This window comes from Asterias amurensis, chromosome 9, assembly GCF_032118995.1.
Source record: "Asterias amurensis chromosome 9, ASM3211899v1".
Lineage (NCBI taxonomy): Eukaryota > Metazoa > Echinodermata > Asteroidea > Forcipulatida > Asteriidae > Asterias > Asterias amurensis.
In genome coordinates, this window is record NC_092656.1 from 5,272,534 (window position 1) to 5,294,231 (window position 21,698).

The following is a 21,698-nucleotide window of genomic DNA, read 5'->3' on the forward strand; positions in this document are numbered from 1 at the left end:
CCTTTGTGCAATTCCAGGTCTCTACAGATGACCTAATAGTGTTTATAGTAGTATACCTTTGGTTTAAAAAATTGTAGTTCCAATGAGATTCGTAGTAGCACCATGTGTAAAACTCTTTTGATTAGTGTTGGTTCTGAAAAGATCTGGTGGTTGACAATTCAACATTTTGATCAGTATGTTCTGATCGTCTTCTTTTTTCTGTGTTCTTGCAGGCTTTAGCAACAAGAGACGCATTGGCCAAAGGTTTATACAGTGGGCTTTTTGAGTGGATCGTGCTTCAAGTAAATCATGCTCTTCTATCACGCTATGAGAAGACGGGTGAACATCAGGTAGGTGATTAGAGCAAATGAACGGAAGAAATCAAATGTGGATAAAATAAAGGATTTGTTATGGCCACCTCCGTCAATTTTGTGTGAAGTGACAAGTATTTAACAAGAGAATTGATACTCATAACTGTTGACATTACAGGGAAATTTATGAAACAAAAATTGCCTTATGAACAGTGCAGTATCTGGCCTGCCAGAAAAGTCCTGGAATTTATTTTATTTTTTTTTTTAAATTATTTTTATATTATAAATAAATAAATTGCATGGTTCTACAACATAAACACTCCATATTTTTGGCGATATCTCAAACGCTACCACCTTTTGAAAGTTTAGTCATACATGTATAGGATTAAAACAATTGAGCCGTTCCATAAACCCAAGGTATACGTTCCCTGTAATGCTTTGTTCTTGAAACAATGCTTACCATTGCAGTGCACTTTTCACAGCCTTGTTTTCTTTAGATTATTGAAAACAAGACGACTGGATTATGTACACATACTCTTACATGAAGGACTAAATCTACGTTATGAAAATGCAACCAAAACTACAACTGTGCTATGTTGACGACATTTGACGAATGTGTTTCTGTTTCTTTGGCCGTTTGGATGTCACAGGATAACGTCTTAAGATTCAATAGCTTTCGGTTTGGAAAGGTTATATTTTAGTAATCGATGATTTTCTTTTAAGTGATAAAACCGAAGACAGTCTTTTGTCTGGGGCTAGTTGGCAATTGTTTGTGAGGGCCAGGTTTTGTTTGGCTGTAATTAAACGCCATCCGCACACTGTTAACTGGTCAAGTGCAAATAAGGCCACCACCCTGTAGATTTTCCATGAGCAATTTTTCTAGTTCTTTGAAATTCAGCTGAGAACTATTTTAATGGTAGGTTTTTGTCCTTAAATGCTCAATATAAAGTCAAAATTAAAGTGTCAACAAAACTGTTCTTAGTGACCATCATTTGACAAAACCAGCATGATTGTATTGATCTTGATTTTTTTCATTTTCGTGTTTGCATTTCAAAATCGGCAAAAGCAGTTAAGATGTATAGTAGGGTCAATGATCAGTATTTGTAACATAATGCTGATATACATGTACAGTTTAGGCAACACGTGGGGTGTCGTGGCCGAGTGGATAAGAGCACCAAACTCAAGCTCTGGTGCTTCTGTTCAGCTGAGTGTGGGTTCGAATCCCGGTCGAGACACTTGTGTCCGTGAGCAAGACACTTCACTATAATTGTTTCTCTCCACCCAGGGGTAAATGGGTACCTGTGAGGGCAGAGATGGTTCTTGTGATTGGTTTAGCCGAGTAGCGCATATATTGTGCACAGGCTGTATACTCCCCAGGGAGCTGAGCTGGTTTAAGGAATGATTTAAGGCCCAGTGACCAGGGGTAATAATGTCAGAAGCGCTTTGAGACACCCCTCGGGCGTGAAAAGCGCTACATAAAAACGATTATTATAACAATGTTGAGAAATATACAATAAAAGTCACATGTGCTCACTGATTGTTCACATGCAGCTATATGAAAAAGCCTTCCTTGTAGCTGTGTAAGCAAAGAGTGCATATTAATTACATGAAGTAAACACATTCAAATACTCTCCCATAGTCTGTGTAAGACAATACACTAAAGTCAGTTGGAAGATGAATTTGAGTTTATTGATGATCAATTTCTTGACACATCCTTTAAAGGCCATTTGAGCATCTGAGGGGATTCCCCAAGATTTCTGTAATTGAAATACTAACTGCCAAACTGTAATGTGGTATGGAGTCTCAAGAGATGAGTTTCTATTTTTAGCATTAGTACTGTGTGCCATCAGCCATGCATCACTTTTTTGTGAAAAAAAGAAGGTGTTTATGATGTCTGGGGAAGTTTGTGGTTCGATTCCCACCAAAGTCTCACAACAGTGTGTGTTTTGTCATCAGAATGCAGAAAACACTCAGTATAAATGTATGTGCTTTACAAGTACATGCAAATCTGTGAAGCCAAAACTACAATAATTCTTTGAATGCGTTTAGTTTAAAGGCAGTGGACATGAATGGTAACTACTCAAAATAATTACTTGGTAACGAGTAATGGGGTGAGGTTGATAGTATAAAACATTGTGAGAAACAGCTCCCTCTGAAGTGAAGTAGTTGTCGAGAAAGAAGTATTTACCACGAATGTGATTTCTTGACCTCAGAATTAGAATTTGAAGTCTTGAAATCAAGCATCTAAAAGCACACAACTTTGTGTGTCATAGTTATCTCGCAACTTCAATGACCAATTGAGCTAAAATTTTCACAGGTTTGTTATTTTAAGCATGTGTTGAGATACACCAAGTGAGAAGACTGGTCTTTGACAATTACCAATAGTGTCTAGTGCTTTTAAGCTTCTGTTTGTAATAAATTATAATTTTGAGGTTAGTTTTATAGCTAACCAAACAAGTAATGATTTTTGTTGTATTGCTTTGTTTTTCTACACAGGGCAACTCCATCGGTGTGCTAGACATTTTCGGATTTGAAGACTTTGTGCTGAACAGCTTTGAGCAGTTTTGCATCAACTACGCAAATGAACACCTTCAATATTACTTCAACCAACATGTCTTCAAACTTGAACAGGTAAAAAAAATCCCTTCGGTCCGGGAAAGAGTTATAATGGAAGTTATGTGTTATCATATTATCTTATATTCCTTGTAATAAAACTGGGATGCCTCATAAGTGAACTTAATCACTGTAGCTTGCAAGCCTGTGGAAACCTGTGAACAAGGGTGCTTGCTACTTGAACCAGAAACAGAAACACCAGGGATAACCCCTACTCCTCCACTGGATTCTTTTATGTGCACCACTACTTTTGATTATTTTGAAAGATAATTATCCTCATTCGGTGTACCCCAACATGTGCATAAAACCATACCTGGGCTCAGTTGGTCATCGAAGTTGCAAGAAAATTATAAAAGAAAAGAAAAACTTGTTGCAAAGAATTTTGTGTTTTTAGATGCCTGAGAAAGTCTTCATGCCTGAAGCTTTTCTCAGATTTAAATTGTGAGGGAAAACAATCACCTCTTTCTCTAAAACTACATTACTTTGTGTAAGTAGGATTTGAAACTTTGCATGGTGGAGATAAGATATAGAAGAGTTTGCGGTAACACCATGTAATAACAATCTCTAAATGAGTTGGGGTGGTTCTGAAAAGAACCGTTGGGTTAACTCGACGTTTCGATCAGTATGCTCTGATCGTCTTCTGGAGAATGCTGGATTCTCCAGAAGACGATCAGAGCATACTGATCGAAACGTCGAGTTAACCCAACGGTTCTTTTCAGAACCACCCCAACTCATTTAGAGATTGTTATTACATGGTGTTACCGCAAACTCTTCTATATCTTACTTTGTGTAGTTTTTAACAACGTTTTCAATTATAAAAGCTTTCCAGTTCCCTTTACCAAGTAGTTTTTTTATGGTCAATACTTTTGGGAGTAATTACTAAAAGTAAACCCTCCCTTTTAAAGGAACACGTTGCCTTGGATTGGTCGAGTTGGTCTTTAAAAAGTGTCCTGTAAACCGTTTGTTATAAAATGCAAATGGGTAGAAAGATGTTGTAAAAGTAAAATCAGTGATCTACACAAATATGCCTCGAAATTGCGTGGTTTTCTTTTTACCTATTATGAGAGTCAAATTTTTCACTCCCATAAATGGCCGACCGTGTTAGTTCACGACGTAAAAGGAAAACCGTGCAACTTAGAGTGATACTTGTGTGGATGATTATATTCTACTTTTAAAACATCTTTCTAATCGTATGCATTCTATAACAAACGGTTACAAACTCTTGTTATAGACCAACTCGTCCGGTCCTAGGCAACTTGTTCCTTTAACTAGAGAGTTGTAAATTTATCTTATGTACAATGTTTTCCCTTGTTTTCCTTTTTGCAGGAGGAGTACAGAAGAGAAGGAATAATGTGGAAGAATATTGAGTTTATTGATAACACTGGTTGTCTGTTACTCATCGAGAAGAGACCCACCGGGTTACTTCATATTCTTAACGACGATTGCAAGTAAGACTTAGTATTATTGTAATTAATTTAATTACTGAGAAAATAAAATAAGCTGTCGCAAACAACTTACCAACCAAATGGACCGATGGTATAAATGCAAAAAATAGTTAATGGCCTGACGTTTCGACCCTAGCGGGACCCTTGAAGGGTGATACTTGTGCTAGGGTCGGAACGTCAGGCCATTAACAAATTTTTTTCAAATTTTATAACTTTTAAATATTTCTTGTAGTGAAACCAAGGATGCCTCATAAGTGAACTTGGTCACTGTAGCTTGCAAGCCTGAGGAACCTAAACAAGGGTGCTTGCTATGTGAACCCATAACATTGGGGTTAAAGGGAAGGTACTTGTTTGGTAATTGTCAAAGACCAGTCGTCTCACTTGGTGTATCCCAACATAAGCATAAAATAACAAGCCTGTGAAAATTTGAGCTCAATTGGTCATCAAAGTTGTGAGAAAATGATGAGAGAAAAAACACCCTTGTTGGACGAATTTGTGTGCTTTCAGATAAGAATAGCTAGAAGTCTTTTATTATTTTAGTGAGAAATTACATCTTTCTCAAAATCTATACTACTTCAGAGGGAGCTGTTTCTCACAATGTTTTATACTATCAACAGCTCTCCAATGCACGTTACCAAGTCAGTTTTTAAGTTGATGTTTGTTTTGAGTATTTACCAAACGTGTACCTTCCCTTTAACCCCTACTCTTCCAGGCTCTGGTCTAAGGTTGGATTTGAACCAGAGTCCACAGAAGTGAAAGGCGGGAAAATAAACTGTATGTAACAACATAACTACCACTACTTTTTTTAAACCTCACTTTTTCCTTGTTTTTTTCTCGGTATTTTAAAACATGTTTTTTTTGTCTTGCCAGCTTTCCGGCTAAAGACACCAATGGTGAGAATCTCCTGCAGAAGTTCACCACTCAACACAAGAACAGCAACTACTACCAGACTGTGCAGTTTGAGCAGGCCTCATTCATCATTCTGCACTATGCTGGCAAAGTCAGCTACAAAGTCAAGGTAAGAGACCGAGCCAGTAGCCCCAAAACATTCTTAAGACCCCCCTCCTAAATAATATGGAAGACTCCGTGTAGACACTAACCCTGTTCTCTGTGACAGGACCCTGTTACGTTGACGACAGGAGTTGTTGTTTTGGAAATGACGCTAGGAAGTGTGACACTTAATGCGTGTTCCACCAAACATATGCCAAGTATCTATGTGTGCAATATAACACTATATACAGTCTTATACATAAGTGAGCGGTTGAAGCTAAAATCACAGTTTTTCTGAGCTACAATCATCATCTTTTAAAAGTTAAAATCACTATTTTTCCTGAAGCTAAAACCATCATTTTAAAAGTTAAAATCATCATTTTTCTGAAGCTTAAGCCATCATTTTTAAAGTTAAAATCACTATTTTTCCTGAAGCTAAAATCATAATTTTTTCTGAAGCTTCATAATTTTTCTGAAGTTAAAATCATAATTTTTCCTGCAGCTGAAAACCTTGTTTTTTTCTGAAGTTAAAATCATCATTTTTCTGAAGCTTCATAATTTTTCTGAAGCTAAAACCATCATTTTTAAAGTTAAAATCATCATTTTTCTGAAGCTAAAATCATCATTTTTCTGAAGCTTCATAATTTTTCTGAAGTTAAAATCATCATTTTTCCTACAGCTGAAAACCTTGTTTTTCTGAAGCTAAAATCATAATTTTTTTGAAGTTAAAATCATCATTTTTCTGAAGCTTCATAATTTTTCTGAAGCTAAAATTATAATTTTCCTGAAGCTAAAATCCTTGTTTTTCTTAAGTTAAAACATAATTTATTTGAAACAAAAATCCTCATTTCTCTAAAGCTAAAAATTACCCTTTGTTTGCTGAAGCTTCATAATTTTTCTGTAAAAGCTAAAATCACATTTTTCTTGAGCTTATAATCACCATTTTCCCCAAGCTAAAATCATAATTTTTACTCCAACCAAATGTTTCAGGATTTCCGGGAGAAGAACACTGATCTCTTAAGACCAGAAATCACGTCGGTGCTTAAGAACAGTAGTCTGTCCTTTGTCCGTGAGCTCGTTGGTATAGATCCACTAGCGGTGTTTCGTTGGGCCATCGTCAGGGCCTTCTTCAGAGGGGTTAGTGGCTTCTTGGCTGCCGGGAGGAGACATAAAAATGGAGGTAAGATGCTTCCCCTCAAGATAACAACTTGAAGTAGTGCACAGCCATAATCATGGGTATGCTTTTTGCTACAGAGACAACAACTAATAAATATTGAGTAACTCTTTGCAGATCTTGTCTTCGACAAACTCAAGCACTCATCATTGAAGCAGCGATTGTTAATATGTATAATAACATTGCGATAACTGCAACATCAGTGGTTTTCAAACTGGTCATAAAATGGAAAACAAAAAAGTTTGTACTCATGACTCAGACTGGGTATATTTGAAATAATTTGGGGGTAGAACAAAGATAAATTGACAATTTAACAACTACTAAAATGCTTTGATGTTTTGTACTATTTTATCGATAAATGACAACTTTTACAAAGATGACAATTACTTGGAAGGCTTGATTTCTGCTTCAAGTTGTCAGTGGAATTTGCCCGGCCGTCGATTTTAAATTTTTTTTTTTTTTTTTTAAAATGCAGGTGAGCGATCAAAAAAGGTAGTGAAGAAGCCTGAACAGCTGACCATCAATATACAGTCGCCAGAGGAAGACGTCTTCAGGTATTTAAATCTTTAAAATGTTTTTAAATTTTATTTCTAGGTCTTTAAGTTGAACTATTGTTATCGCACCAAGGAATACTTACTGCTATGTTCAACTTAGGGGCAGTTGGGTTGGTGTACAATACTAGTATCTGTCCTTGCCTTCAAGCTCAGAGACCCTGTTCGAATCCCACCAGAAAACTCACTCGTTTGTGGTTTACCACGTGAAAATTCACTGGTTTGTAGTTTACCATGTGAAAACTCACTTGTTTGTGGTTTACCATGTAAAGGTTCACTGGTTTGCGGTTTACCATGTGAAAGCTCAATACTGGTTTGTGGTTTACTATGTGAATACTCACTGGTTTGTAGTTTACCATGTAACAACCGACTAGTTTGCGTTTTACCATGTGAAAACTCACTCTTTTGCGGTTTATCGTGATGTGAAAACTCACTGGTCTGCTGTTTACCATGTGAAAACTTACTCTTTTGTGGTTTACCATGTGAAACCTCACCAGTTTGCAGGGAACCATGTGGGTTATTTTACTATCCTTTATTGTAATTGAATGATTATGGTCCATACAGACACTCTATTAGTCTTTGCAGCCATGCATTTCCCCCCAGTTGTTTGTATATGTACATGTTGCTGATTGTCCGAGCCCATCTATCCTATCTTAGAAATATGTATTACGCAGCCAAAACGTATCGGCTCATGCGCCAGATAAAGTAAGTTCCTATCGACTGGCTTGACAAGTTTTTGAAACCAAACCCCTCACCCACGTTTGTGTTTGCATCCGGAGCTGTGAGTTTGGATTGGTTTGGGGGTTTCGTTTTTTTAATTTGAGGCAACTTGTCTGCATTTAACTGTGCATGACTATAGAGACATGCTCAGGGTTTTGTTGTTCTTTAATTTGGATGGTTTTATTGCAGTGACAGATAATCTTACTTGGCCTCATTTGATACTTTCGTTTCACTAATTGCTTGCTTACGATAAGGTAGATAAAATTGGCTTTAATAGACTGTGCAATTCTCGTATGTTTTGAACTTCTGGGACCAAGTTGAGCTTTAGGTGTGATTGACTCTTTTTAAATAATTCTCGTATGTTTTGAACTTCTGGGACCAAGTTGAGCTTTAGGTGTGAGTGACTCTTTCAAATAACTTCAACAGCGAAAAAAAAAATGAAACATTGTAGCCATTTCTTTCTGACAGTACACTGTTAGTGTCAAAAATATATTTTAAAAAGTTTGAATAACCAAATGGTTAAGAAATATATTCATTTTGATTGATCTTTCTTTTAAAGCATTGGCTTGCCCAACAACTTTTATAATCAGTCAACGACATAGTTTTTACATTAAAAGCATAACCGCCTATTGTGATGAAAGTATCACATATAGTTTCAATGTTGTAGTTGTTTGTGACCAACAGCGCCGCAGTGAGTGATTTTTAAGGAAATACTACATTTGTGTCGTGTGCATTGGTGACTTGATATGACATAACATGAGTAGACACTAGGAATGATGATTTGTTTTGGCACGCCCTTCGGGCTGTGGTAAAGCGCTATATAAAAATTGGTTAGTATTATTATTTGTAGCAGTGATTACAAATGTTGGTAACAGTGCACCAATGTAATTCCATCTCAAATTTTTTTTTGAGGTCTGTGTAAACCTGTTTGACCAAAACTCATTTTTTCGCCAGATCTTTGCTTATTGGGAGCAGAGCCTTGATATTGGGCCCTGATGTTTTGGGAAACAGCGTCTACCATTAGTTAGATACATTTTATTTTGTATGTTGTTTTGTTGTATGAATACTAACTAGTTTTGTTGAACAGAAAGTTTTTACACTGAGTTAAAATGTTTTGTTGTTGATGCAGTTGGAGGACTACCAAGTGTATTATTGCTAACTAACTGATGTTTTTGTGAATTGAACTAATTGTGTTTTCTTTTATATATTAGTCATACCTAATGTTTATTAAGAAAAAGGTCATCCTAAACTTCAAAACAGATTTGTAAAAGTCGAAGCAAATGTACATGTAGAGCGTTTTGTTTTGAGAAATTGCTATTTATGCATTCAGGCCTGTCACAAATTTGTTGTGTATACATCTCATTGAGGTACCCCATTCATAACAACAGCATCCCCCCATAACATTAACATTGACTGCATGAAAAAGCTTGTTATACATTGCATGTGTTTGTTTTGCTTCGTACCAAACCCACAGGCGTCAAAACCGCCGAGCTATGCATGGTCGGAAGCATAATCCCCAAGTGACTGTCCAGGGGGACCCTGCTGAGTCAACCACCACGGAAGAGAACAAGGATGACCAGCTATCCCCCTTACTAACTGAGGGGCAACCTTTACTCGGTCCCGGCAATTCCCTCAAACCCAGCCTGTTGTATGATGACTCGTATTGGAAAGCTACTCGTGTTATGAAGTATGTATCTCATTGCAGCATGTTGATTTTATTTTACCCACGCATCATGCTACTACTAACACTCGTCTAAAGTTTGTTTTAACAGTTGACTGAAATGTTTGTTTACGTGCTTGCTTTAACCTGCTAGTCCTTGTTCGTAACATTAAATTCACAAATAACATTATAAATATTTCATTCCCCAAATACTCAAGTTGGAATGTTCATTATGTGTGATATTGGAATTGTGAGGTTCATTCATCAAAATACCACTTATTTCGTGTAGAATCATTACACCAAGTTCGCACTGACTTTGTAAGTTTTCCCGCAAAAATGTGCGGACACATATTTGACTTTTTTTTTTAATAGAAATTGTAGACAGCACACTAACATGTTAAAATAAGTGCAAGTTGTCAGTTTAGGTCACTGTTTTTTTAGGTCAGTGTTTTTGGTTTTGGTTGCATTTGACAGGTTTCAAGCTGCATCTGTTAGTAGCCATTAGCCACTAACGTAACAGCAACGATTGTAGCCATTAGCCATTAGCCACTAACGTAACAGCAACATTTGTACACAGCTTAAGGGATACTACATCAAATCTCATATTTTATTTAGATTGCACAATTTTTGATATTAGATTTTGATATAAAAATGTGTAGAGTATTACTTTTATAACTCTTTGATTTATGTAGAAATTATGACACAAAATGTAAACTTTAACACCAGTGCAGTACATGTATTTTGCCTGGTAGAAAAAGGCGACTGAATGTATGAGGTCACACTTATTGTAAGTGGTCTATACATGGTCTATCATACTTGTAGAGTGGAAAGCTAAGGCCATCTACCCTACCCTACTCATCATACTCATAGAGTTATATAAGACAGGCATGCAACTCTTGCGCGGAATTCTGCGTTGTTTTTTGGGGTTTTTTTACGTGAAAAAAAAAATAATAATCTGGATTCTTTTTTAAAGCCTAATAATATTTGCTTGGCATTAACAGTATACAACTACAATCATGTAAAATAAGCCTAGTACATGTTAAAAATGCACCTAAGAGCATAATAAACCTCATCATTTTCTAGGGTACCATTGTGGGTATCATGTCCTGTGGCGTTTCGGCTGCCTCGCTCCGCACTTGGGTTGAGCCTAGTTACGAGGCACGGCGCCTGACCATTTATGTAAGTTTCTTTTTAGACCGCAAAGGGTGTATTTATCCGAAACACACTGATATGTACTTCAAATTTAATGTGCAGCATCCATCATACAAACATGGTGTGCATGTCACCTTGCGGTCTCCCGTTGTGTTTGTGCACGCAGCATCACCCGAGGCGCCCCCTAGTTCTTATATACAACTCTATGATCGTAACTACAGAAACTAGTGTTTGTTTTGTGTATTTTTAGCTTTGATTGAAACACAATATCTTGCATTTTCTGATTGCTGTGGGGAAAAAAAACTCTTCTTTTACCAAAGGATTTCATTTAGGAAGTGAAACTTATATTTTAAAAATAAAAAAGAATTGGTAGCTTTGTGTTGTTTTATTTGTGTAAGTTAACACTTTTTAATAATTTAGGTTTGGTTTGTATGATTGAATGAATCACAATTTGTAATTATTAAAGTTACAATGTTAATAAACCACAATGGAAACTGACCGGATAGATTTTAATCAATTTAGATTTCAACAAAGAAATGGGAATTTCAGTTCAACTTATCCATAAGTTCCAGAGTTGATCTCACTGAAAACAAATTTTATTTGTTTTTTATTCTAAAGGAAGTCTTTCCGATAATTTGAACGCATTGTAAATGTCTAAAATTTACATATCTAGGAAAATGTTCAATCTACATTGTACATGTTTCAAGTTAACAACAAAGAAGTGGTAATTTTAGTTCAACTTATCCAAAAGTTCTGAGTTGATCAAGTAATAAATCAAGGGAAACATGACTGGGTAAATAAAATATAAAAAATAGATTTGAACAAAGATATGGTGGTTTTAGTGCAACTTATCCACAAATTCCCGAGTTTACCTCACTGAAAATAAATTTGATTTTTTTTGATTCTCAAGGAAGAACAAGTCTTTCCGAGGAGCCCAGGCTGCACCAGTCAAGGTAATGTAATAGCAGCTAGAGTGTTACAAGATCTGTAATTCATTTTACTGGCTGTAATTGCCTTTGGTACCTTTGAAAACACCTGCAACCTTACAGCGTGGCACTCTAATCAGATTAAAATACTTCTCTGATCTTTGAAGTCGATGTAAACAAGAAAGTGCAGTCACCTTTGGCATTTCTGTATCTTTGGTCGAGACGGAACACTATTAATTGCTATGTTTGTTATAATGTAATTATTCATTTTATTTTTGCTGTTGTGAGGGTTTGGCATATTTTTGGGGGGTAAAATGTAATTCAACTTCTTTTTATGGCAAAACAGCTTTCAGATTGTTGAGGGAGCTTTTTTGGAACGTGATTTATGTTTGATTATGTGCCATATAAAGCTAAAACAAGAAATGTTAGTCAGTTGTTTTAATCTCATCAAATTTTTCACACACACACACACACACATTGTGGTTGTCTCTGAAACAAAATATGTTCAAGAAAATTTGTTTATTTTTCATATTTGATTGTTTGTCGGGGTGTTTGTTTGTTGTTTGTTTTGTTGTTTGTTTTTACTTCTCACCACAGAAGGTAGAAGTGGAAACCAAGATTCCATGAATGTGATTTGTCAGGATCTTTCACCCCATTCCTTCAGATTTTCTTGAAAGAGGCAAATTTGTCATCACACACAGAGATGAAAAGAATTTACCATCGTTATGTCCAGACCTTCAGATCTATTTAAAATGATGGAGAGAGTCTGTACCTCTAACATGAAAAAAAGTTTTGCAGCATTTTTAACTCAACACAATCACTCCCTTAATCGTTTTTTCCTTTGACAAAAATTAATGGAACTGCATTTGTTTTTATATTCCAGGGTTTGAGAGATTTAAAGTCTATGAAGAAATTGATGAGCAGGAAGATGGTTGGTTTCCGTCGGTCCTCAACCAAGAAACTTCCACCAACTGTCAGTGCACAGTTCCAGGTTAGTGTCTAGCATTCAGGGCTGGAATGTTACGTTTGACTGCAGGCCCGAGGCCAGTGGTTTTAGGGCCGGAAATGATTTTCAAACCTAGGTCCAATTTCATAGTGCTGCTAAGCACACAAATTTGCTTAGCATTAAATTTCTTCCTCGATAAAAACAGAATTACCAGCCAAATTTCCATTTGTTGAATATTGCTTGTATTTGGAATTCAGCTGCTGTTTGCTTGTCCTAAAAATCACGTGGGAATTTGGTTGACATTCCTGTTTTTATAAAGGGAGAAATTTCAGGCTAAGCAAATTCTTGTGCTTAGCAGCTTTATGAAATTGGACCCTGATCTTTGAAACTAGTGAAAATATATCACAGGGTTTTTTACCATTTTCTGATTCTTGTTTTTGATGATAGACATTTGGCACTGATTTCATCATGCTTCCGTTTTGGAGGTAAAATAATGATGCACCAATGAAAAACGCACATCTATGCATATGCAGCAAACATGATAAGCAACCTTCTTTTGACCTCTAGCTTAGGGCGCCCCAAATGACACCATGTTCATAAGGTTTATTACCAAAGTGGGAAGCAGCATTTTAAAAATGCCATAGAATAAAACAAATTGTTTTGTATCCTGTTGGTCAATTAAATTTCTTTCCGTGTCTTTTTCTAGTTGTCCTTGAGTAAGTTGATGGAGACACTTAACCAAGCCAACCCGTTCTTCGTCCGCTGCATCAAGTCTAATTCCAATAAGGAACCTTGCCGTCTTGATGAGGCTCTGATGATGAGACAATTACACTACACCGGGATGCTGGAGACTGTCAGGATCAGGCAGTCTGGGTACAATGTACGACTCACATTTGAGGTAAGAGTCTCGGGAAATGGCGGTTTGTTTTAAAAGTTAAAATCAAAAGAATAGTTAGTGGCCTGGGCCAAATGTCATAGATCTGTTTATGCTTAATACCTTCCTGCTAAGGAAAAATTGGCAGGGTACCAGTCACAATTTGTACTTGTAACATGGCACATTGGCTGTTAACTTTATTCTGGTAAGCACAATATTGTTGTGCTTAGCTATATTTTGTGCTTAAGTAGCTCTATCAAATTGGGCCCTGGGCCCAATTTCATAGAGCTGCTAAGCACAAAAATTTGCTCAGCATGAAATTCTGCCCCGATTAAAACAGGAATACCAGCCAAATTTCCATTTGTTGCATAGTGCTTGTTACTGATGTTCAGCTTTTGTTTGCTTATCCTGAAAATCACATGGAAATTTGGTTGGTAAACCTGTTTTTATCAAGGAAGAAATTTTATGCTAAGCAAATGTTTGTGCTTAGCAGCTCTATGAAATTGGGCCCTGATGTTTAGATCCAATATTTAAGCAGAGTCTTTCTAGAGGGCAACACAACACACACAAACAGGTATACTGGTGTAGCAAAAGCAGTCAAGTGGAAATACATGAATAGAGAGAGAAAGAGAGGCAGAAAGCACACAGAAAAAAAAACATGGGATTAACATTGAAAAATGTGTGCCTTCTGCCTCTCTCTGACTAAAGCAGCAAAAACAATAAACAAACTTTTCAAAAGAAGCTACTACAGCTATTATAATGATTCGTCTAACAACTTGTGCAACAACTGAGAGTCTTCATCAACTGTCTTGCTGATTACATGTTTTGCCATCTTTCTTTTTTTGAATTGTTTTTGTAGGAGTTTTGTCATCGATTTCATTTGCTGCTACCCAACGGCAGGGCATCAAACCTTGAAAGCATCCAACGATTCCTGCAGAACATGGAGTTGGATCCTAAACACTATCAACTTGGCAAAAGCAAGGTGAGATTTGGATTTGTGACTCCAGAGAGGTCTATTAACCTGGGCCCAATTCATGGCATTTCTTACCCCAAAATTCTGCTCTTATGACCCATAGAAATATTGTGCTTTATAGGGTGCTTTAAGCGCAGAACTCCATGTTATAGGAACACATTGCCTTGGATCAGTCGAGTTGGTCCATGAAAAGCATTTGAAACCATTTGTTATGAAGATGTTTTAAAAGTAGAATATAATGATCCACAAAAGGATGCCTCAAAATTGCGTGGGTTTTCCTTTACTTTACCAACAATCTCGGCCATTTTATGGAGTCAAAAACCCTGCAATTTCGAGGCATGTTTGTGTGGATCATCATATTCTACTTTTAAAACATCTCTCTAACCAGTCAGTTTCAAACGCTTTTCATGGACCAACTCAACCGATCCAATTCAACGTGTCCCTGAAAATGGACCCTGTTCAGCAAAGGAGTAACTTTGTAATTCTAGCTTTTTACAAACATTTCCAAACAGATATTGCATATGACAGTTTTTCAGGCTTATTTGTTGTCAACCACCGGTTCTTTTCTGAACCAACACTACTCAATAGAGATATTCACATGGTGTTACCGCAAACCTCTCTTAGTTATACTTCCACCATGCAAAGTTTCAGATCCTACTCATTATATTTCTACAGGTGTTTTTGAGAGAGAGTGAACGTCTTAAGCTACAGGAAGCATTACACAATCATGTCTTGAAGAGGATCGTGACTGTACAGAGATGGATGAGGGGAATCCTACAGAGGCAAAGATACCTGCAAATAAAATACTCTACTATCGTTATACAGGTAGGATTGTCGGAACTGTCGGCTTGAGCCCTTTTCACATTACTCTATTCCCTGAGGTTTCCCCGTGGAATAACGGATGTCCTGTTCACACTATAATTTCTTTACCTACAACCCCCCACCCCCACCCCACCCCCTCGGTTTTCCCCCAGCAAATGGGTTTACCCCAAGGAATAGCCCCACCCCCTGCTCTGGAGTAAGCAGCAAAACCCTGGCTTATTCCTGAAACATGCAACCCGAACCCCTGAATTGGGACACAGTGTGAAAGTTCGCGGGGGTAACTTTTGGGGTAAACTGCTCACCAAGTAAGCTGTTATGGCCATTAGTATTTTGGAGCATTTACCAATCTATGACCCTACCTAATAAGGCCATGTCACACAGGGCAGCTTTACAGGCAACTCTGAGGCAACCAACTGCACTGCATGCAAAAGGAACACTTCTGTAGCACAAGAAAAGAAATTCGGTAGTGCAGCAGACATTTTTCTAAAAGTTTCTTCATCTGTCCCCAAGAAAATGCTGTGGATTTCTTTTTTTCCCTTCTTTTTTTTTGGGGGGGGGGGGGTAATACAACAGACATTTAAAAAATATTATCTTCAACTTTCCGCAAGTAAATTAAGTGTATTTCTTTTTTTCTTTTTTAGTCTGGTGTACGAGGGATGTTCAGCAGAAGGCTACTCCGGCAACTGCAGAACGAGAGAGAACGCAAGCTGGCGGCCATCTTTATTCAGAGCTGTTGGCGTGGTTACCATCATCGGAGTCTACTGGAGAAACTTCACCGGGGTACTCTATGGCTCCAGTGCTACATCAGAGGAAACGCAGCCCGAAGACTGTGAGTTGTCCTGAATGCTTACTTTAAAATTTATTATCTGTAGGGCCCCAGTCTATTTTGCACACCAGCCCTCATTTTGAATATTACGCTAAATTTGTCTCAAAGCCAAAGTGCTGATAAATTTTGAAAATTTTTTTGAATGTTTTTTTCTATAGCTGTAGATAAATAATAATGATAATGATAGTAATAATAATGATCAATTTATATAGTTAATTAAAATTATTATAATCAGAGATTGGAAACTTCAATTTTTATCTGAGTTCATAATTAGCCTGGTGAAGTATAATAAATAAACGGTCAAATTTCCATCTGCTCTTTGATCTACTTCTCAGATAATGAGAACAGAGTTCCTAAAACTCTGTCAAATCTAGACCCCAGGGATCTAACAAAAGGTTGAAATGCCATCATGACCCTCTCAAAGATGAAAATCCAGGCTTGTGTAGATGACATGTACATAAACATAACAAAACAAGTAATATGGATAGTTAAGTTTTCTTAAAAATTTGAGCACTAAGATACTTCCAAGAAGTCTAGTGAAGAACAATTATTCATCTCAACAGATTTGAGAAGTTATTGGATGAGAGGCAGGAGCAAGAGCGCCTCCTTCTTGAGGAGGAAGAGAGGCAGCGTCTTGAGCATGAAGAGCAGATGAAGCTACAGGAAGAGCTTCTACGAGCGTCTACCGCCAAACAACGAGACGAGGCTCATTCCTCTATGAGCGACGAAGGCATCCTGACTCCCGATGATCTGGAAGAGTTTGAGATGGACAGGAAGAGGACGAGGACGATGGAATCGGAGGAGTGAGTATATTTTGTCTGGTTCCCTGTGTGTGTGTTTGGAATGATGAGTGCTGGTTATTATCACTACTAAAGGGAGCCAGACTATTTTGTCTGAAAAAGTCAAGCTGTTTTATTATTAATATTTGTTTGTTGTTTAAATCCATACTTAATGAGTTTCACCCATCCAGCACAGCTAATCGTCTGGGGGCCTCACATACATTATATAGACATTAACAGTGATAAAATACTTTGGCAGAAAGCATACAAATTATTTGAAACATATTTATTAACTTTTTACTAAAGATGAGCAACTACACTCTTGGGACAAATGAATGAAACTACGCATCCTATCAGCCAACCACAAAATTGAAAAAATGCAGATAACAATTTTAACAAAAACAATAATAATATAAATTTGGTTTTGATATGATGCATACCTGCCAACTGTCCCGATTTTCCCGGGACAGTCCCGGTTTCTGAGTTTCAAAGACGCCTAAAATCGGGACTGTCCCGGTTTCTCAGATTTCACGATTGTATTATTAAAAAGTAAGAAAATTGATGATGAACGGCTGAGAACAAGACTAGATGTATTTTAGACTTGCTGAGCGAACGTGCATTTCATCCCAAAGTAGCCGTGTGAGTGAACAAGTACGCACGTGTAGAGGGAGATTCGTGTGGAGGACTTGTATCAAGTTTATTAAATCATTTGTCAAGCATGTGGTGTGTGCGTGTGTGTGTGTATATCAATAAAAACTAAAACAAGCAAAACAATCCACATACAAAGGTCTACACCAATAGAAAGGTGGTGAAAAGCTGTGTTATCAAATAATAATGAACTAATGTATTGTTTTTATGGAGTAGTTCCACATTCAAAGTTAATTTACTTTATGTTAATGTTTAGCCCCCAAATGACTCTGGAAGCTGTGTAGTTCTGTTAGCTTCCAGTGGGCACTGTCCCCTGCAATGCAGAGCCCCCTGGAAGAAAACACTCATTCACAGTACCCCGCCTTGGTGACCCCTGGACCCCGGCCAGGCTTGTCCCTATTTCTGGGTTTCGAATGTTGGCAGGTATGTATGATGCCTTATAAGAGTATCTTGTATCTTAGGAGCAGTGGTATCCTGGATGGGTCTGTTGGCTCCGATGAGCTGCTCTTAGATGATGAAGCACCTCATAAGACTCCTCATGTTATACCAGACCACCACCATGAGGAGAAGGAGGAGGAAGAGGAGGAGGAACATCCTGAGACACCGCCGATGTTGACTGGAGTCCAGCGCTCCGGATCAAGGTAAACATCAGTGGACACTTCACTAAAATGTTTGCATTGTGATGGAGCGGTTAAGAGCTCCAGCGGCTATGAGCACTGGACTCGAGCTCTGGGCCCAATTTCATAGCGCTGCTTAGCGGCCCATTTTGTGCTTACTATGCGATTTTCTATTTCATAGCGCTGCGAACCGTAAGCACACGAAAAGGCATGCTAACCTTCCGGTGCTTACTGCACAAAAATAAATGACGTCACAATGCAATCCATGGTAAATACGCTATATTGTCGCCCAATTTTTCTGCTAACCTATGAAATACGCTTGCTCCTGAGCAATTTTTCTCCTACAGTAAGCACGAAAATTTGCTTATGGTTTAGCAGCGCTATGAATTTGGGCCCTGGTGTTCCTGAACAGCAGAGTGTGGGGGTCGACCACTAAGTTATCGACCACCCAGTCATGACACTTGTGTCTTCAAGCAAGACACTTGACCATTAGTGTCTTATCATTTGGATAGACAGTTAAGCATGTTCCCATGTGTTGTGTAATGCATCTAAAAGAACCAAGTTTGTTTTACACTTATAGCTAAGCGAAGGGGTTTGCCGTGGTGTTTCTGGCAGTAGCTGCTGAATGCGCTGCAGCACCTTGTAAACCCTTACGAGGTGCTAAATAAATTGTTCTCATAATAAAAAAAAATTATATCATAAGTCTCGTAATATAAAAATAAAATCATCAATTGTCTTTTCAACTCCATCAGGGTCAAGGATCTTGCTTTTGCCTACCAAGAGCATCATAGGAGGAACGCCATCCATAGAGAGCACGACCATTCTGGAGATGACTCCGGAAGAGATTCCCAAGACATCCTCTATCCTCTAGAAGAAGGCGATGTGGTGGAAGGTCAGAGGTTAACAGATACTGAAGGTCAAAGGTTAACGGACGCTGATGGTCAGGTTACATCATCGATCAAGGAGAGCGAGAGTTCAGATGATATGGTGCAAGCCTTGAGAATAAAGGTGAGTTTTGTCTGAATTGATTTCATTTCGCTTCATTTATTCTAGTTATGAAGGCAAGGAGTCTCAGTAAAGTGAGCTTAATCACCTGTACTAGCCAAGAACCCAATGGAGAGGAGACAAGGAAGTTTCATTTTTAGATGTGGGAGGAAAACCTTCCAGGGAAGACCTAGGCAGTGAGGTAGGGACTGAAAACCCAATCCACGTAGTGCCCCCGGCGTGATTTGTAATGGGGGTCCTAGAGGTGTAAGGCGGGGATATATACCACCATGCAACCCAAACACCCATTGATGGCTGTGGCTGTGGCTGCGGCTGTCTTTGTGGCTGCAGCTGTCCCTCCTGGCATCCTGTGTTTCAATGTTAGCCATAGCTGCTAATTTTATAATGATCTTAAATTGAGAAAACCCGTATTTTTTGTTTGAGCCCTGAATGTTGTGATACATTGCACCTCACACAATCTCATGGCGATATGGTTTGTGTGTTTATCCATGATACTGGTGCCAAATTTCATAGAGCATGCCTTAAACACACAAAAGTACTTGAAGATTGTCTGCTAAGCAAAAATAAGCAGGATACCAATCACATAGTGTTTTGACTGGTGACCTTCTTGTAAGTATAATTTGGTTGTGCTTAGCTACTTTTTTTGCTTAAGCAGCTCTATAAAGTTGGTCCCTGTTCTGATGATACATGTATGTTAACAACACTTTTCCTTATTGTACATTTATACAGAGCGTGAGGTAAAGATATTTACAGATTTGTTTTCTCCATTTTATTTCCAAGACTAACATGCCTCCTGTGAGTGCTCTACAGCTCGATTCTCCCATCGAAGACGATGCCTTCATCAGTCAGACCCCCTCTCCACGTTCCCCATTTCCATCTGAGCAAGACTCACTTCCCTCCATGCCCGAGTCACCAGTATCCAAGGACAGCGCCCTCAAGAAAGCCAAGAAACACTTCAAGCGTCGCTTCATGCGGAAACCTTCTGATCCCCAAGCAGCCGAAGCTCTCGGTCAAGAGAAGCCGTCCAAGCTGGTCACCCTCCAGCCTAAAGTCAACTCCATCAAAGCAGAGAGAAAGTTCCAGGAGGATCCAGCTAGCGCGGCTGCTGCTGCTGCTGCGGCCAGCGCAGCCGCCAAGAAGAACCGTGGGGGTTCAAGCAACATGAGCATCCACGGGATGTCCCAGTGGAGGTACCCTCCTAATAAAGTGGTGTCGGATGCAAGGGAGCTGCAGCAGATGGATATGTTCTTGTACTCTAAGGTAAGCTTCGAAAGCTTAAATCAACTACAGTCTGACATCAGACATTTCTCAGGATCCTCCCCGTTTGCCAAAAGTGCCTCCTTCTGCAGAGCATCTACCCCTTTTTTCCCTACCTTTTTCCTCTAGATGTTTCCTCAGTGCTTTCGGAATATTGCTATGCACTCCAACCACCACAGGGACTACTCTCACTTTTATTATTACTATTAGAAATCATTTTTGGGAGGAGTGTTTGTTCCGAAATCTCAACATTTCAAACAGTCTACAGTGAACCCTCGCTAGAAAATGCGCTTTTGTAACAACCAAAGTTGCTTGATTTGCTCAAAATGTTTTTTTCTTGTTTAGATTCATGAGATGAAGAAAGCCGGAGGGAGTGACACGGCTGTGGATCTTGTCTTCAAGAAGTCTCTCAATGACTTCAGAGTCAATCTCATGACCACGTACTCGGTTGCCATGCAGCAGGTATGCTATTCCACACCAAATACTCCCTCAGCTGTGACACAGAATACAATACTTAATATGTAGACTTTATTTTCCCATAAAAAAAACCCCCAAAATTAATACTCTTTATCCCCGATGCAAATTTAACATCTCTCATAAAAACTCTGCTTCATTGGCTGACTGCTGTGGTCGAACCATTTCGAACCAGCCTTTAAACCATGGTGTCTTCGATGGTACTGAAAGCTAACATGTGTAAAGCGCAGGAGGGAACCATTGACACTATAGCGAAAAAGGTGGAAGGAAATGGAGTGTTGTATATCGTGGTACCGATGGTTGACTAGTCTTTCAAACGAGTCGTTCGAGTGAGTTTGTCATTGCACATGTACTTTGCTGGTCGGTGGTCAATCACGGGACAACTTGGGTGTGATCCCTGGCTACACAGCAGTTACAAGTTGATTGGTTTAAGACTGGCACCCCCAAACAAAGACCACCAAAGTAGGGCTGGATTGCAAGCACTTCAATCAGAAGGTCGCAGGTTTAAGTCCCGCTTTTAACAATTTGTTGTTGTTCAATCCAAACTTGCTGAAACTTAATCCTTTATATGCCATCCCTAAATTGTCACTCTAAAGCATGTCTGGACATTTTTCATCACAGGAGGGCAGCACAACTCTTTTGTACAAGGACCTGATGTCTAACTTTGAGACGTCGCTGGCCAATCATGTGAAGAACTCAAACAGTAAAACCCAATTTCCAATCACGATGGGCATCAACGCCTTCAGGGGATTCTTGGATGAGTTCACACAGCAGTACAAGCCAGACAAGAAGGTGAGTTGAGAAATAATGTAAAAAGGGACTCGGTAAGAAATAAAGGAACTAGTTTGTCAACTTACAATACAGAGGGAAGCTTATATCGACTGTTCACCCGAAATAAACCATGATATATTTTATATACTTTACTCGATACATATTTAGGTACCGGAACAATATGA

General features: G+C 38.4%; 1 protein-coding gene across 2 annotated transcripts in view; it reads left to right on the forward strand.

Annotated features, from left to right (window-relative positions):
* Nucleotides 1–21,698, forward strand: part of LOC139941766 (unconventional myosin-IXb-like) — a 65,733-nt gene that overhangs the window by 34,604 nt on the left and 9,431 nt on the right. Inside the window, exons 7-25 of one of the 2 annotated variants that reach the window (XM_071938379.1) lie at nucleotides 213–329; nucleotides 2,787–2,921; nucleotides 4,230–4,351; nucleotides 5,219–5,366; nucleotides 6,329–6,518; nucleotides 6,988–7,066; nucleotides 9,258–9,470; nucleotides 11,506–11,548; nucleotides 12,405–12,512; nucleotides 13,174–13,365; nucleotides 14,201–14,323; nucleotides 14,990–15,139; nucleotides 15,778–15,965; nucleotides 16,526–16,765; nucleotides 17,851–18,030; nucleotides 18,759–19,014; nucleotides 19,792–20,271; nucleotides 20,614–20,730; nucleotides 21,364–21,534. In XM_071938379.1, coding sequence (XP_071794480.1) covers nucleotides 213–329; nucleotides 2,787–2,921; nucleotides 4,230–4,351; nucleotides 5,219–5,366; nucleotides 6,329–6,518; nucleotides 6,988–7,066; nucleotides 9,258–9,470; nucleotides 11,506–11,548; nucleotides 12,405–12,512; nucleotides 13,174–13,365; nucleotides 14,201–14,323; nucleotides 14,990–15,139; nucleotides 15,778–15,965; nucleotides 16,526–16,765; nucleotides 17,851–18,030; nucleotides 18,759–19,014; nucleotides 19,792–20,271; nucleotides 20,614–20,730; nucleotides 21,364–21,534 — 3,252 coding nt within the window. The remainder of the gene's footprint in view (nucleotides 1–212; nucleotides 330–2,786; nucleotides 2,922–4,229; nucleotides 4,352–5,218; nucleotides 5,367–6,328; nucleotides 6,519–6,987; nucleotides 7,067–9,257; nucleotides 9,471–11,505; nucleotides 11,549–12,404; nucleotides 12,513–13,173; nucleotides 13,366–14,200; nucleotides 14,324–14,989; nucleotides 15,140–15,777; nucleotides 15,966–16,525; nucleotides 16,766–17,850; nucleotides 18,031–18,758; nucleotides 19,015–19,791; nucleotides 20,272–20,613; nucleotides 20,731–21,363; nucleotides 21,535–21,698) is intronic. The other variant, XM_071938380.1, reaches the window with a different exon arrangement.